This window comes from Eubalaena glacialis, chromosome 5 (assembly GCF_028564815.1).
Source record: "Eubalaena glacialis isolate mEubGla1 chromosome 5, mEubGla1.1.hap2.+ XY, whole genome shotgun sequence".
NCBI lineage: Eukaryota > Metazoa > Chordata > Mammalia > Artiodactyla > Balaenidae > Eubalaena > Eubalaena glacialis.
Window position 1 is genome coordinate 65,721,023 of NC_083720.1, and position 15,252 is coordinate 65,736,274.

The following is a 15,252-nucleotide window of genomic DNA, read 5'->3' on the forward strand; positions in this document are numbered from 1 at the left end:
CAACCCCTCTTCCTCCTTGCTCATCTAAGCCTTAAGATGTATTTCAGATCTCACCTGCTGCTTGTTGCCTTTCCGAACACCAGCCCATACTGATCTTTCCTTTCTGTAAATTCTGGTCGCAATTACATTCCAATTGGGGATGTACAAGATGATCTGTTGGAGAAATGGTAATTATATGTATATATACTAGAATGTTTATTTACATTTTATTTTTTAAATTTCTATTTTTTTCTGTTTTATAATGTAAATAATAATTGTACAATGATATATCTATATCCTTTATAAACTCATAAATATCCATATATTGGGGCACATGCTTGAAAGTATACTGAAAAGGATATGCATAAAAATTTTTTTAGAGACTGCTAGCATATACTAAGCAATTTACATTCTTATTTTACATTTGTGACTTTGAATATGTGTAAAAGATGTCAAAAGATTCATGATATAGTAATCTGCACTTTGGCAAAAGCATGAATTCTGAATGCCAGAAGCTATGAGGCAGCTTATCACTTACCTGGGGAGTGAGCCAAACAGACCACTTAGAGTTTCAATGCAGCTTTGTTTTCTATTCAAAATCATATACAGTATAATTCTTGTGAAGTGATTTTTAAAACTTCTTTTTGAAAAATTTCTCCATTAAGAAAGCCTAATGCAAGTTCTGGTGATGATAGTGAGGAAATCTAAATAGTTTCTAATAAAAAGATAGTATTGGCCATGGTGCATATTGTGTGTGCACACAGATGTGTGAAATCTGAAGAATTGCAAGTATTAGTGTTGCTGTTTACTTTTTTCCACTTTATAAAACTTAAGTCTTCAAATTCTAAGTCCCTTCACTAAAAAAAAAAAAATCATATCTTCTTTGCATCCCCAGTTTCTAACAACTAGTGCAATGCTACATCTCAGGAGTTACTCTATAAATGGTGACTTGATTTGTTTGATACTTGCCTCTTTTCTATGTTTAGGCATTTTCTGACTTACAGATTCATAGCCTACTGCAGAGGGACAATAAGCTAAAAATTAAATGTTTCCCAGTAGCCTGGAAATATCCAGCAATGTAGAGTTCATTACAGTGAACATCTATTACAAAAGATTTGAATGATCTCATGATGCAGTTCTTTGAAATATGACTTACCATCTTAATAACATCAAAGAAATGAAACTAAGCAGAAATGTTAGATATTTCCTCTGTTGGCATGTAAAGATCTAGTAGAAATCACAGAGAAATGTGTTTTAAATGCTCCATAAATGGCCTATTCCCAGATGTTTATATTGTGGGTTAGGATGTCTACTGGGTTTGTTAAAGGCCATTTTAATTAGGAATCAGGAAATTTAGTTATAAAAATTGATAATGTTGGCGATCATTTTTTAGGAAGACAACCAAACAAACAACATTGTATAAGACAAAAGACTGAGATTACAGGCCTTCCCATTGGCCTTTAAAAAGCAAGGATCTACTAATAGGAGTTTATTTACCTTGATTGTGTACTTATTCTGTGCTAGGGTTATGCATTCATTTAATAATCCTCCCATGAAGGATCCTCTAAAAGAAAGTACTATGTATTACTTATTCCTGTATTGCTATTGGAGGTAAGACTTAGAGAAGTTATTTAACTCATCCAGATACATAGTGACAGAGTTGAATCAGCACTATGCAATAGAACTTTATGCAATGATGGAAATGTTCTATATCTGCACCATCCAATCTGGCAGCCACTAGCCCCATGGGGCTACTTGAGCATTTGAAATATGACTAGTTCAACTAAAGAACTTTTTTGTTTTTTATTTTAATTAAAATAGCCACATGGGGGCTAGTAGCTACTATATTGGACAGCACAGCTCTAGAACCTTCCTAAAATGCTCCTAATCACTACCCCATACCTCTCCAATTCAAGCTTCCAAACCAAAACACATAATAGGAAAAGAAATAGTAAGAAAATACTGACATTATAAATTACACAGAGCCAGAGTATTAAAAACATTTGATTAACCAGAGATAGAGATGTTATCTCTGCCCCATGGAAACCTAAGAGACTCTTGCTCTCTTAACCCTAGCTAAGGGGTAGTAACAGAGCAGTAGACTTTTGTCTAGGATCCTGAATTCTCATGTCTTTTGTTTTTGTTGTTGTTATTGCTAAATTATCCTCATTCATATTGTACTATCATTCTCCCTTCATACCCTTGGTCCTTGCACTCACTGATGCCTTAGGGTAAAGGTAAGCAAAAATTTCCATTCCTTTGTGAGTGATTTGACCAACATTCTGAATGCCTCCTGATCCTGGTTTTGTATCCAGCTGCCTATATGTCCTTGGTTGATCACTTTGAGCCATTTGGGGCCTCAAAATTTTCTCATCTGCAAAATAAGGGAGTTGAATTAAATGACTACATAGGTTCCTTCTAGATGTAAAAATTCTGTGTATAATGGTTCTGATACCTAGGTTCTACAGTTGTATGGATATGCAGTAAATTCTTTTTTTAAGTAAATTCTTGCATTATTAAAATTGTATGTGCAAGGCCCCAAATTTCTTAAAACAGAACAAGAAATGCTAGGAAGCTGTGCAGCTCTTTAAGCCTGAGTAGCTCTGTTCCTACCTCTTTCATGTTCCTTTTGTGAATGGATAGCTTCGCTTTTCCATAGACTACAAATCAGAAGCCTGCACTTCTTTTGATCCTTCATTTGGAGCAGTGGGAGTGATTGCTATACCCAGAAATCTCTGAATTAACTGTCACATTGAAATAACATGTTTATTTAACATGTGATAGCAACTGAAGCCTTGAAAGCACATCAAGAAGTTCGAAATGTTCAGCAGAGAGTGTAAATAGGAGTAGAAAATTTGAATTCCTGGGCGCCAGAGAGCTAATACAAATCAGCAAAGAGGGTAAGGTTGGTGGTCAAGAGGACAGCTGGTCCCTCTTTTCTAGGACCTGCCCAAATCCAACCCAGAGTTGCCACAAGGGGATGTGGGCCCAGGGGAGCCAGTCTTAAGTCCTGGAGCCGAGGCTGTCTCTCTGACAGCCCTTGGACGGGCCTGCCCATAAGGCCTTCCAGAACCTCCAGATCCTGTTCCTCCACTTGATGTGACCTCTTTTTAGGTGTTTGGATGCCTTCAGACAGGTCCTCCTATCTCTTTAGGGCTGTGGTTGTTAACGTGTAGATTAGTGAACAGGCTTCAGGGGGCTCTAAGAATCTCCTCGGAAATTGTATGCAAAATTGTGTAAGGCAACTATGCATTTATTTAGGAAAAACTTCAACAGATTCTCAGAAGGGTTGGATGATGCAATAAAAATTAAACACATCTTTAAAAAAAAAAGTTTGAAATATTATTTTAGAATCATAAATAGTTGTTTTGTTAATGTGTATGTATATAAACAATTTTGATGTTTTACCTTTATGCTTATTTTGAATATAACAAATATTCTATTAAGTTTTACTAGTGCATTTAAAATATTCAAAGAAATTCAGTTTACAAATCTGAAGTAAAGTATCTATTGTGTATATCAATGTTTTGAATCTGTAAGTCGAATGCATGTTGATTTGTGTAATGTATCCATCTCTTGCCTGAAGTGTACTGGTGGTCTTCAGCCTGTGATGTGTTAGGATCGCACGTAGGGCTTTAAAAAATATGTTCAGGTCTCACTTCAGACCTACTGAATCAGTCTTAAGGAATGAGACCTTGTACGCAAATGCTGAAATGCTTTCCAGATTATCCTGATTCATGTCATAGACTGAAGAACTAAACACTCTGAAAGTTCTTGACAAGAAAAGAGATGGTCTCTTTATTAATTGGGCTTATACCAACATCAAAGCTAGCCTGTAATAACTTAGTGATGTTGGTGTTATGAAGTTCTGTTGTTCTTTCAAAATTTAACATTGATTAACATTTATGTTTGGATGATGGCAATTCATCACTCAAAAACATTCAACTAACTCATTGTCTAGTCATTACTGAGAATTTATTATAAAGTATAAGAAATGTAATACAAAATGTAGGAGCCCTAAAATAAAGTACTTGATTTATTTACCTCATATTTTCTTGTTCTTGAAAGAATTTGGGCTTATAAAAATTAGGTGTTCTAATCTTCTCTCATCCTTAGATCACTAATACTCAATCATTTGTCAGTATTTTGACAATATAAAACTTCATTTTATTGAGAAATGTTTTAAATCTTCAAATTGGTATTCATCAAGATCAACATTATTTGTTTTTGCTTATGTTACATTTTTCCTAGATTTTAAAATAGTTTCTAATTCTCATTTATTTATATAAGCAACATATAGTTACAGATTACTCAATACATTTTTATACTAATGATCTTAAATGTAAAGTTGAGTATTTTATACCAGGTTTCACAAGTCATTACACCAATAATATTCATAGTGTGCAATATATACCTTCTAGATAATATATATTTTGCTTCTGTTATCATTATTGACAGTTATCCCCCAAGAACATATTTTAGGACCCATATTTGTATGGCGTTGAAAATGCAATGGGCTGGGAGGATTTAGGTAGAGATATTTATTACTCGAGGCACTGCTAACTTTCGAAACTGATACGTCTCAATCAACATGAGAGTCCTTGTGAGTGCAGTTTGTGTATACAGTCTTCTCAATTAAGAACACTCCTGTGTATATTTTACCTCTTCCTCCATATAAGTCCTCAGTCCACAGGGACATAGAAAGAAAGAATGGGAGATACACACCTGCTCTTAGCCACTCTAGCCTGGAGTTGACACAGTTCATTTCGATCATAAGACCACACCTGTCTGCGAGAGAGGCTGGGAAATGTAGTTTAGCTATATTCCCAGGAGGAAAAGAAAAAGGGTTTTGGTGAACACATAGCATTCTCTACGAAAGCCCTATTTCTGCCATGAACAAAGTCTCTGGCTTTTGGCAAAATACTTAATCTCCTTGGCTTCAGTTCCTTTTATTTTAAAAGATCCAAAGACTTTTTCTTTTTGATGAGATTATTAGATATTTATATTAAGAAAATTCTCTTAAGATATAGTGAGACTTGATTCAACAAAGCATTTATCAGAATCATTATATCCTTAAAAGTAGATCTGATGAGAAATGGTAACTAAGTTATGGCATAGTCGGTGGTTCTTTTTTATGTTTTTTTAAATTTATTTATTTTTTTATCAGTCATCAATTTTATACATATCAGTGTATACATGTCAATCCCAATTGCCCAATAGTCGGTGGTTTTGTAGTTAATTGCATAACAAAGGGATGTTGATTACTTGATTCACGTGATCTTGGATAAGGGATCTAGGGGAGAGGGGTGGGTTTAGGATTTCATTCTTAGTCCCAATCTTTTCACTTTTTCACCATTTCCATCAATGAATCATAATGAAATTATAGAACTCATACTCTTCAAATTATAATTTGGAAATTTCAAATAATTTTTAGATACCTGGGTTAGGCCATCAAATTCTTTTAAGCTATAATCTAAGTTATAGGTTACCTGGGCTATTGAAGACTAGTCAGAGAATCAAATGATTTATTTATAATTTATAATGATTTATTTATAATCTATTAATTATTATTTATAATTTATAATTATTTATAATTTATTTATAATTTTATGATAATATATTTTGTATTCTAAACAGTTATAAATGAACTGTGAACAGAACCCATTTTTAAGTAAAGGATGGCTTGGGTTTATATGTCCAAAAGAGTTTAATTCCCTTTCTGCCTTCAAAAAATGATCTCTTATGCCCTTAAATATAATGTTGGAGCTATGACTATCAATATGAATATAGTTTGGCTCTTTTTCAGCAGAGACGTCGTATTGACCAGAGAAGAGACCTCAAGAACAGGCAAAGAATATATGTAGCTATTAACTAGAAGGTATCACATTCACAATGTTTGCAAGACACACATATGATTTGAGCCATCATTTGATTTTCAAAGGCAAAAATGATGAATGATTGTTCATTAATATAGACTGGTAGCATTGCTTCTATTACATCTGAAGGATTTAAAAGGACTTAATAGGAAAGATATTTTTAATGTGTTAGCGACTTTTCAAAATGTGTGTTTTCTTTCTTTTCAGGACTTCCAATAGCAGTCAGACATTATCAGCCTGCCATACTATGGAGCCATGTTCATCAGATGAATTCTTCCAAGCCCTTAATCATGCTGAACAAACATTCAAAAAGATGGAAAACTATTTGAGACACAAACAGTTATGCGATGTAATTCTAGTTGCTGGTGATCGCAGAATTCCAGCTCATAGGTAATTGTTTTCTAAATTTCTATATGTGTGAAATATTTCCTTGATCATTTAGTTATGTATGTTGAGGTAACTTGTTCTAATTGATTATGCAATGGACTATTTTGGTAAAGTGGTATATTTCATGGAGTTTCTGCAAAGAAGACAGTGCATATGAAATTATTACACATTAAATGACCCCAAAAGGATCACTTTCCCTCTGTAGAAGCATAAAAACAAAACATACCAGCCTGAAATTAGTATTGTTTGGTATAGATTTCAGCTACTATGAGCAGCACTCCACCTAATTCTACCTATTAAATAACTTTCAATAAGCTCAGTAGAAATTAGAGCTTTGAGTATTTAGAAACAAAAAGGCTGGTGGAATGGAGTGGCAAAACTGTTGAGCTTTTAAATAGCCACATCTATTCCAACTTCTGTTTGCCTGCCTCCAAGAAATATGAAAAGCAGTGGTGCTAGGGAATAAAAGCCTTTAACAGAAATGAAGTATTACTTCTTGATGTAAGAAAAGGAAATGGAAGCTGTTAAATAAATAACAATTCATTATTTTTCTCCTAATAATTACATATTTAATTGTTCAGTGTTAATCACCATTATGATCCCAAAGGTTTTTTTTTAATACCTTTCAAAACTAATTAATACTGTGTCCCAAAAGTTTTGTTAAACCCTCCAAAGTGAAAGTAAAATTAGAAAAAATGGGCTTGGTCTTAAAGTTTTCAGTTACTCAGTTCAGCATACATTTATTGAGATGCTACTATATATTGTGACAGAAAGTCCATGTTGGGAGCATGGGTTTATTAGAAAGATATTCCAACCTGAATTTCATACAGGCATCTCAAATTCCCTGTTTCCAAAACAGAACTCATTACCTTACCTGCAACGCTTGTGAAAGCCATCACCATCTCACCTGGATTACCAGTGCAAGAAACTCCTAACTAGTCTCCCTGTTTGCACTTTTTCCCCTACATTCTGTTCTCTACACAGCTCCCTGAGTGATCCTTTAAAATGGAACTTATATCTGGTTGCTTCTCTGATCAGACTTTCCAGTGCCTCCTCATGTCACAGTGTGAAAGCCCGTGTCCTCACAGTGGCTTATGTGACCCAGCCTGCCGTTACCTCTTTACCGTTCTGCCCTCCTTTGTCACTCTGCTTGAACCACACTGACCCCCTTGTGGTTTCTTGCATGTGGCAGGCATGCCACTTCTGCCTTTGGAGTTTTGCACTGGCTGCTCCTCTGCCTGAATGCTGTTCCCAAATACCTGTGTGACTAATTCCTGCACCTCCTTCAAGTCTTTTCTCAAGTGTCACCTTCCCATGAGACCACCTATTTAAACCCACTCCCCATTTGCCCTTACCCTGCTTTTTTTCCCGTGGCACTTATCAGTTTTTGATGTACTATAGAATTTACTTCTGCTGGGTATTGTTTGTCTCCCTGTAGAATATAAGACTCCGTAAGAGAAGGTATTAATACATCTCAAGTATTTAGAACAGTGCCCAGTATTTATCAGGTGTGCATTATTATTTGTTCAGTGAATAACTGAATGAATGGGCAGTTCTCAGAAGAAGAAACCTGAATGGCCAAAAAACATTTGAAAACACCTTCAACCTCACAATCAGGTGAATGAAAATTAAAACAACAATGAGATACCATTTAACACCTTGCAGGTGGCCAAAATTTTGACATCGACAATATTGTGGGGAAAGGTTAACTCTTTTGCAGTGCTGGTGCTAGACTAAACTGGCACAGCTCTTTGGAGAGCAGTTTGGCAAACCATAAGATTCAGCAATGCCCTCCTGGGGAGAGAGGTGAAGGGAATTAGAGAGGAGCACAGAGAGAGCTTCAACTATTATCTGTATCATAATTTCTACTTCTTTAACAAATGAATAAAGTAAATCTGTGTAAGTGTGCTGATATGGAAAATATCTTCAAGACATATTATCAAATGAAAAATGCACGTTTCAAATACATATATTTATAACCTATTTTTGCTTATATGTGACTATCAATAATTTGGACAGAGACATACCTAATATATAATAATGTATTATAACAAAATACAAAGTATAATTTTGTATTGTGATAACGATATAATTTTATAACAAAATACAAACATTATAATATACTATAATAATTTGAAAATCATGAAGTTTAAAAATAACCTGCTAGGGACTTCCCTGGTGGTCCAGTGGCTAAGACTCCATGCTCCCAATGCAGGGGGCCCGGGTTCGATCCCTGGTCAGGGAACTAGATCCCACATGCTGCAACTAAGAGTTTGCATGCCAACAACTAAAAGATCCCACATGCCACAACGAAGATCCCACACGTGGCAATGAAGACCTGGTGCAGCCAAATACATAAATAAATATTTTTTAAAAAATAACCTAAAACCAGTATCAAATGTCTTCCATATATTGACTACCTCTACAATTAAAAAAAAAACTTAGGTTATTTTCAAAAGTGATAAAAAGAAGAACCTTTACATTTCCCCCCCCATTTTTTATATCATCAGTTTAATGCCGTGAGCGTGTAGCTTTTTTTCAGGATGTTAAAAAGGGATATTTAAGTAGTGAATGAGTAAATCATTTATGTCAGCAGAAAATTTTCAGTAATGGTAATTTATTACTCAAAGGAAGGAGCTAGAGCATAAAGCAATTTGTCAAACTTAAAATGCATTTCTTAGTACCAAACACTTTCTATGGGTAACAAAATTTTTTTTTAAAAGGAAAAGAAAAATAAGGAAAAAGAAAGCAGCAGCATTTACTAATGAACATCAGCTTTGATGTTGTCACTAATTTGTTGTTTTTCTTCTAATATGTTCTTAGATTGGTGCTCTCCTCTGTCTCAGATTATTTTGCTGCCATGTTTACTAATGATGTCAGGGAAGCAAGGCAAGAAGAAATAAAAATGGAAGGTGTAGAACCAAATTCACTGTGGTCCTTGATTCAGTATGCATATACAGGTAATAAATCTGAAAATCTGAATTTAAAACTTCTTAGATTTAAGTTGTATTATTAGATTTCAGATTTCTGCTTTTAATAAAGCCTGCCACAGCTAACAGTTAATTCTGCTGTTATAATCACCACCCCTGGTGGTATGTATATAGGTTAAAATCTCTATATTAGAACCCTTAAAATGGTTTTCATAATAAGCTATTGAATGATATTTTTAAATGTTAATGTAATAATTTGATGAGTTATGTTTTTTTATTATTGCATTTAAAGTTTGAGTTATATGTAATAGATATATTACTAATTAAATCATTCTTTAAAAATTCTGGAAACAAGCTATTAATTTTTAAATTTTAGTAGAAGTCACAAAGTGCTAATAGTTTTTTTTCATGTTCAGTACTTTTTTTTCTTTTTGGAATGTCTTAAATCATCTGTGTCTGGAATGCATGTAATGAGCTCTTGTTTAGAATTATTACTGTTAACACCAATTACCTTATAAACTAAAGTTAATATAATTCCATAGTTAATGGAATTTCTTTTTATCATTAAGGCCGCCTTGAATTAAAAGAAGATAATATTGAGTGCCTGTTATCTACAGCTTGCCTTCTTCAGCTTTCACAGGTTGTGGAAGCATGCTGTAAGTTTTTAATGAAACAGCTTCACCCATCCAACTGTCTTGGAATCCGTTCTTTTGCTGATGCTCAAGGTTGCACAGATTTGCATAAAGTGGCTCACAATTATACTATGGTATGTATTTTTTGAAAAGCAGGAAGGTATATGCTCTTTGCCTTATTCCTTATTGTTGCAGGCTTATCTACATGTTGCTGTCTTCCCATGGCTCTGCCATATGTCTTGAGGTTCAGGCTCACTGTGTAGTGTGTCATATTTTCATTGAGTTATGAGGAAAAATCATCAAGTAATATTTCTCCTGGATTTATGAGTCAAGCCTTAAGTTATTATAGCCACTAAGAAACAGAGCAGTAGCCTAGGACTATTCCATTCAAGATTTTCAGATCTGCTGCTTTTTAAAGCAGGATTTCCCCCAGACAGTTTATTTTGTAGCACATGGATGAATTTCAGAATTGTCCACCTACTGATGGAAGTTGGTGATAGTGATTGTAGTGTATGGTGCAGTACTAGTACAGAAGATAGGAGGATGAAAGGGAGACTTTTTATTAAGGATAAATCTGACTATACGTTAGAAGTGTCTTTAGCTACATAGAAAAATGTTCTTATTAATTGTAGCAAATTGTGTGCTCAAAGTAAAACACAGGGGGTTCTGATTCAGAAGCCTGGAGGATAATGGATATAGATTGATCTAGGACAGCAAGAAAATAAGGGCATGTTGAGGGCATACTGTTGGGACCAGCCTCCACCATCTCAACAGTAGAGAGATTTGGGGAACAGAGGTGTGTGGATCTTTAAGGAATGACCATCTTGCTACACGTGGGTCTTCACACCTGGGCAGTGATTGAAATTTTTGCTTTAAATGCTTCATTTAGGGCAATACAGCTTCTGAGAGAAGAAAGAATGTGAACATTGACATACACATATATCATTATCCATGTTACTGATTTAGTCAACATTTAGGAGATATTTTTTTGTCTACCCTCTCCTCCATCCCCCTTCCTTCCATTGAATTGGTTTGTAGGTGAAGGGATTGAACAGTACTTTAGAAATCTTCTACTAGAGAAATAGAGATTTGGAAAAAATTATAAGAATAGATATTTGTAACTATTAGGAAGATTAATTCTACTTACTTCATGAGCTTAATGTGAGGATTAAGTGAGTTAATAGAAGTTTAGCACTTAAAACCGCGATTGATACATAGTATACCCAGTCAATAAATGATATCATCATCATCATCATTATTTAGATTTACTCTGTTCAACACAGTAGGGATCTATGTGAGTGAGCAAAAGCACTCAGGCAAAAGCAGAACCTTTATGGATTCGTTATTCTCCCCATGGTGTAATCGCTTCTTAGAAATGTTTCTTATTTATGATGTCAAAGTGCTTCAAGTGAAAAAATAGAGACTGTGTGACAAGGCAGTACTGTACAGACCTAGCATCGTATTACGTTAACATCTTTTAGACCTAGCATCGTATTAGGTTAACATCTTTTAAATAAAGTCCTTTGAAATATTTCCCCCCCAAGCCTTTCTTTTTTTTTTTTTTCTTTTAAGGAAACTGGCACCCTTTTTAAATTTTTGTTTGTTTTTTGTTTTTTGAATTTTATTTATTTATTTTTTATATAGCAGGTTCTTATTACTTATCTATTTTATACATATTAGTGCATATATGTCAATCCCAATCTCCTAATTCATCCCACCACCACCCGCTTTCCCTCCTTGGTGTCCATATTTTTGTTCTCTACATCTTTGTCTCTATTTCTGCCTTGCAAGCTGGCTCATCTGTACCATTTTTCTAGATTCCACATATATGTGTTACTATACAATATTTGTTTTTCTCTTTCTGACTTACTTCACTCTGTATGACAGTCTTTAGTAGGTCCATCCATGTCTCCACAAATGACCCAATTTCGTTCCTTTTTATGGCTGAGTAATATTCCATTGTATACATGTACCACATCTTCTTTATCCATTTGTCTGTCGATGGGCATTTAGGTTGCTTCTATGACCTGGCTATTGTAAATAATGCTGCAGTGAACATTGTGCATCTGTCTTTTTGAATTATGGTTTTCTCAGGGTATATGCCCAGTAGTGGGATTGCTGGATCATATGGTAATTCTATTTTTAGTTTTTTAAGGAACCTCCATACTGTTCTCCATAGTGGCTGTATCAATTTACATTCCCACCAACAGTGCAAGAGGGTTCCCTTTTCTCCACACTCCCTCCAGCATTTGTTGTTTGTAGATTTTCTGATGATGCCCATTCTAACCAGTGTGAGGTGATACCTCATTGTAGTTTTGATTTGCATTTCTCTAATAATTAGTGATGTTGAGCATCTTTTCATGTGCTTCTTGGCCATCTGTAGGTCTTCTTTGGAGAAATGTCTATTTAGGTCTTCTGCCCATTTTTGGATTGGGTTGTTTGTTTCTTTAATATTGAGCTGCATGAGCTGTTTATATATTTTGGAGATTAATCCTTTGTCCGTTGATTCGTTTGCAAATATTTTCTCCCATTCTGAGGGTTGTCTTTTCGTCTTTTTTATAGTTTCCTTTGCCATGCAAAAGCTTTTAAGTTTCATTAGGTCCCATTTGTTTATTTTTGTTTTTATTTCCATTTCTCTGGGAGGTAGGTCAAAAAAGATCTTGCTGTGAATTATGTCAAAGAGTGTTCTTCCTATGTTTTCCTCTAAGAGTTTTATAGTGTCTTGTCTTACATTTAGGTCTTTAATCCATTTTGAGTTTATTTTTGTGTATGATGTTAGGGAGTGTTCTAATTTCATTCTTTTACATGTAGCTGTCCAGTTTTCCCAGCACCAGTTATTGAAGAGACTGTCTTTTCTCCATTGTACATCCTTGCCTCCTTTGTCATAGATTAGTTGACCATAGGCGCATGGCTTTATCTCTGGGCTTTCTATCCTGTTCCATTGATCTATATTTCTGTTTTTGTGCCAGTACCATATTGTCTTGATTACTGTAGCTTTGTAATATAGTCTGAAGTCAGGGAGTCTGATTCTTCCAGCTCCGTTTTTTTCCCTCAAGATGCTTTGGCTATTCGGGGTCTTTTGTGTCTCCATACAAATTTAAAAATTTTTTTGTTCTAGTTCTGTAAAAAATTCATTGGTAATTTGATAGGGATTGCATTGAATCTGTAGATTGCTTTGGGTAGTATATTCATTTTCACAATATTGATTCTTCCAATCCAAGAACATGGTATATCTCTCCATCTGTTTGTGTCATCTTTGATTTCTTTCATCAGTGTCTTATAATTTTCTGAGTACAGGTCTTTTACCTCCTTAGATAGGTTAATTCCTAGGTATTTTATTCTTTTGTTGCAATAGTGAATGAGATTGTTTCCTTAATTTCTCTTTCTGATTTTCATTGTTAGTGTATAGGAATGCAAGAGATTTCTGTGCATTAGTTTCGTATCCTGCTACTTTACCAAATTCATTGATTAGCTCTAGTAGTTTTCTGGTGGCATCTTTAGGATTATCTATGTATAGTATCATGTCATCTGCAGTGACAGTTTTACTTCTTTTCCGATTAGGATTCCTTTTATTTCTTTTTCTTCTCTGATTGCCGTGGCTAAAACTACCAAAACTATGTTGAATAATAGTGGTGAGAGTGGGCAACCTTTTCTTGTTCCTGATCTTAGAAGAAATGGTTTCAGTTTTTCACCACTGAGAACGATGTTGACTGTGGGTTTGTCATATACGGCCTTTATTATGTTGAGGTAGGTTCCCTCTATGCCCACTTTCTGGAGAGTTTTTATCATAAATGGGTGTTGAATTTTGTCAAAAGCTTTTTCTGCATCTATTGAGATGATCATATGGTTTTTATTCTTCAATTTATTAATATGGTGTATCACACTGATTGATTTGCATATATTGAAGAATCCTTGCATCCCTGGGATAAATCCCACTTGATCATGGTGTATGATCCTTTTAATGTGTTGTTGGATTCTGTTTCCTAATATTTTGTTGAGGATTTTTCATCTATATTCATCAGTGATATTGGTCTGTAATTTTCTTTTTTTGTAGTATCTTTGTCTGGTTTTGGTATCAGGGTGATAGTGGCCTCGTAGAATGAGTTTGGGAGTGTTCCTTCCTCTGCAATTTTTTGGAAGAGTTTGAGAAGGATGGGTGTTAGCTCTTCTCTAAATGTTTGATAGAATTCACCTGTGAAGCCATCTGGTCCTGGACTTCTGTTTGTTGGAAGATTTTTAATCACAGTTTCAATTTCATTACTTGTGATTGGTCTGTTCATATTTTCTGTTTCTTCCTGGTTCAGTCTTGGAAGGTTATACCTTTCTAAGAATTTGTCCATTTCTTCCAGGTTGTCCATTTTATTGGCATAGAATTGCATGTAGTAATCTCTTAGGATGCTTTGTATTTCTGTGGTGTCCATTGTAACCTCTCCTTTTTCACTTCTAATTTTGTTGATTTGAGTCCTCCCCCTCTTTTTCTTGATGAGTCTGGCTAAAGGTTTATCTGTTTTGTTTATCTTCTCAAAGAACCAGCTTTTAGTTTTATTGATCTTTGCTGTTGTTTTCTTTGTTTCTATTTCATTTATTTCTGCTCTGATCTTTATGATTTCTTTCCTTCTACTAATTTTGGGTTTTGTTTGTTCTTTCTCTAGTTCCTTTAGGTGTAAGTTTAGATTGTTTATTTGAGATTTTTCTTCTTTTTTTGAGGTAGGATTGTGTTGCTATAAACTTCCCTCTTAGAACTGCTTTTGCTGCATTGCATAGGTTTTGGGTCATCGTGTTTTCTTTGTCATTTGTCTCTAGGTATTTTTTGATTTTGTCTTTGATTTCTTCAGTGATCTCTTGGTTATTTAGTAACGTATTGTTTAGCTTCCATGTGTTTGTGTTTTTTACGGTTTTTTCCTGGTGATTTATTTTTAATCTCATAGCGTTGTGGTTGGAAAAGATACTTGATATGATTTCAGGTTTTTAAAATGTACCGAGGCTTGATTTGTGACCCAAGATGTGATCTATCCTGGAGAATGTTCCGTATGCACTTGAGAAGAAAGTGTAATCTGCTGTTTTTGGATGGAATGTCCTATAAGTACCTTATCTATCTGGTCTGTTGTGTCATTTAAAGCTTTTGTTTCCTTATTAGTTTTCTGTCTGGATGATCTGTCTGTTGGTGTAAGTGAGGTGTTAAAGTCCCCCAGTATTATTGTGTTACTGTCGATATCCTCTTTTATAGCTGTTAGCAGTTGCGTTATGTATTGAGGTGCTCCTATGTTGGGTGCATATATATTTATAATTGTTATATCTTCCTCTTGAATTGATCCCTTGATCATTATGTAGTGTCCTTCCTTGTCTCTTGTAACATTCTTTATTTCAAAGTCTCTTTTCTCTGATATGAGTATTGCTACTCCAGCTTTCTTTTGATTTCCATTTGCATAGAGTTACTTTTTCCATCCC

General features: G+C 34.6%; 1 protein-coding gene across 3 annotated transcripts in view; it reads left to right on the plus strand.

Moving 5' to 3' along the window:
- KLHL5 (kelch like family member 5) overlaps window positions 1-15,252 on the plus strand; it is an 80,094-nt gene that overhangs the window by 27,046 nt on the left and 37,796 nt on the right. For all 3 annotated transcript variants that reach the window (XM_061192170.1, XM_061192172.1, XM_061192171.1), the window contains 3 exons: window positions 6,063-6,245; window positions 9,066-9,202; window positions 9,742-9,938. In XM_061192170.1, coding sequence (XP_061048153.1) covers window positions 6,063-6,245; window positions 9,066-9,202; window positions 9,742-9,938 — 517 coding nt within the window. The remainder of the gene's footprint in view (window positions 1-6,062; window positions 6,246-9,065; window positions 9,203-9,741; window positions 9,939-15,252) is intronic.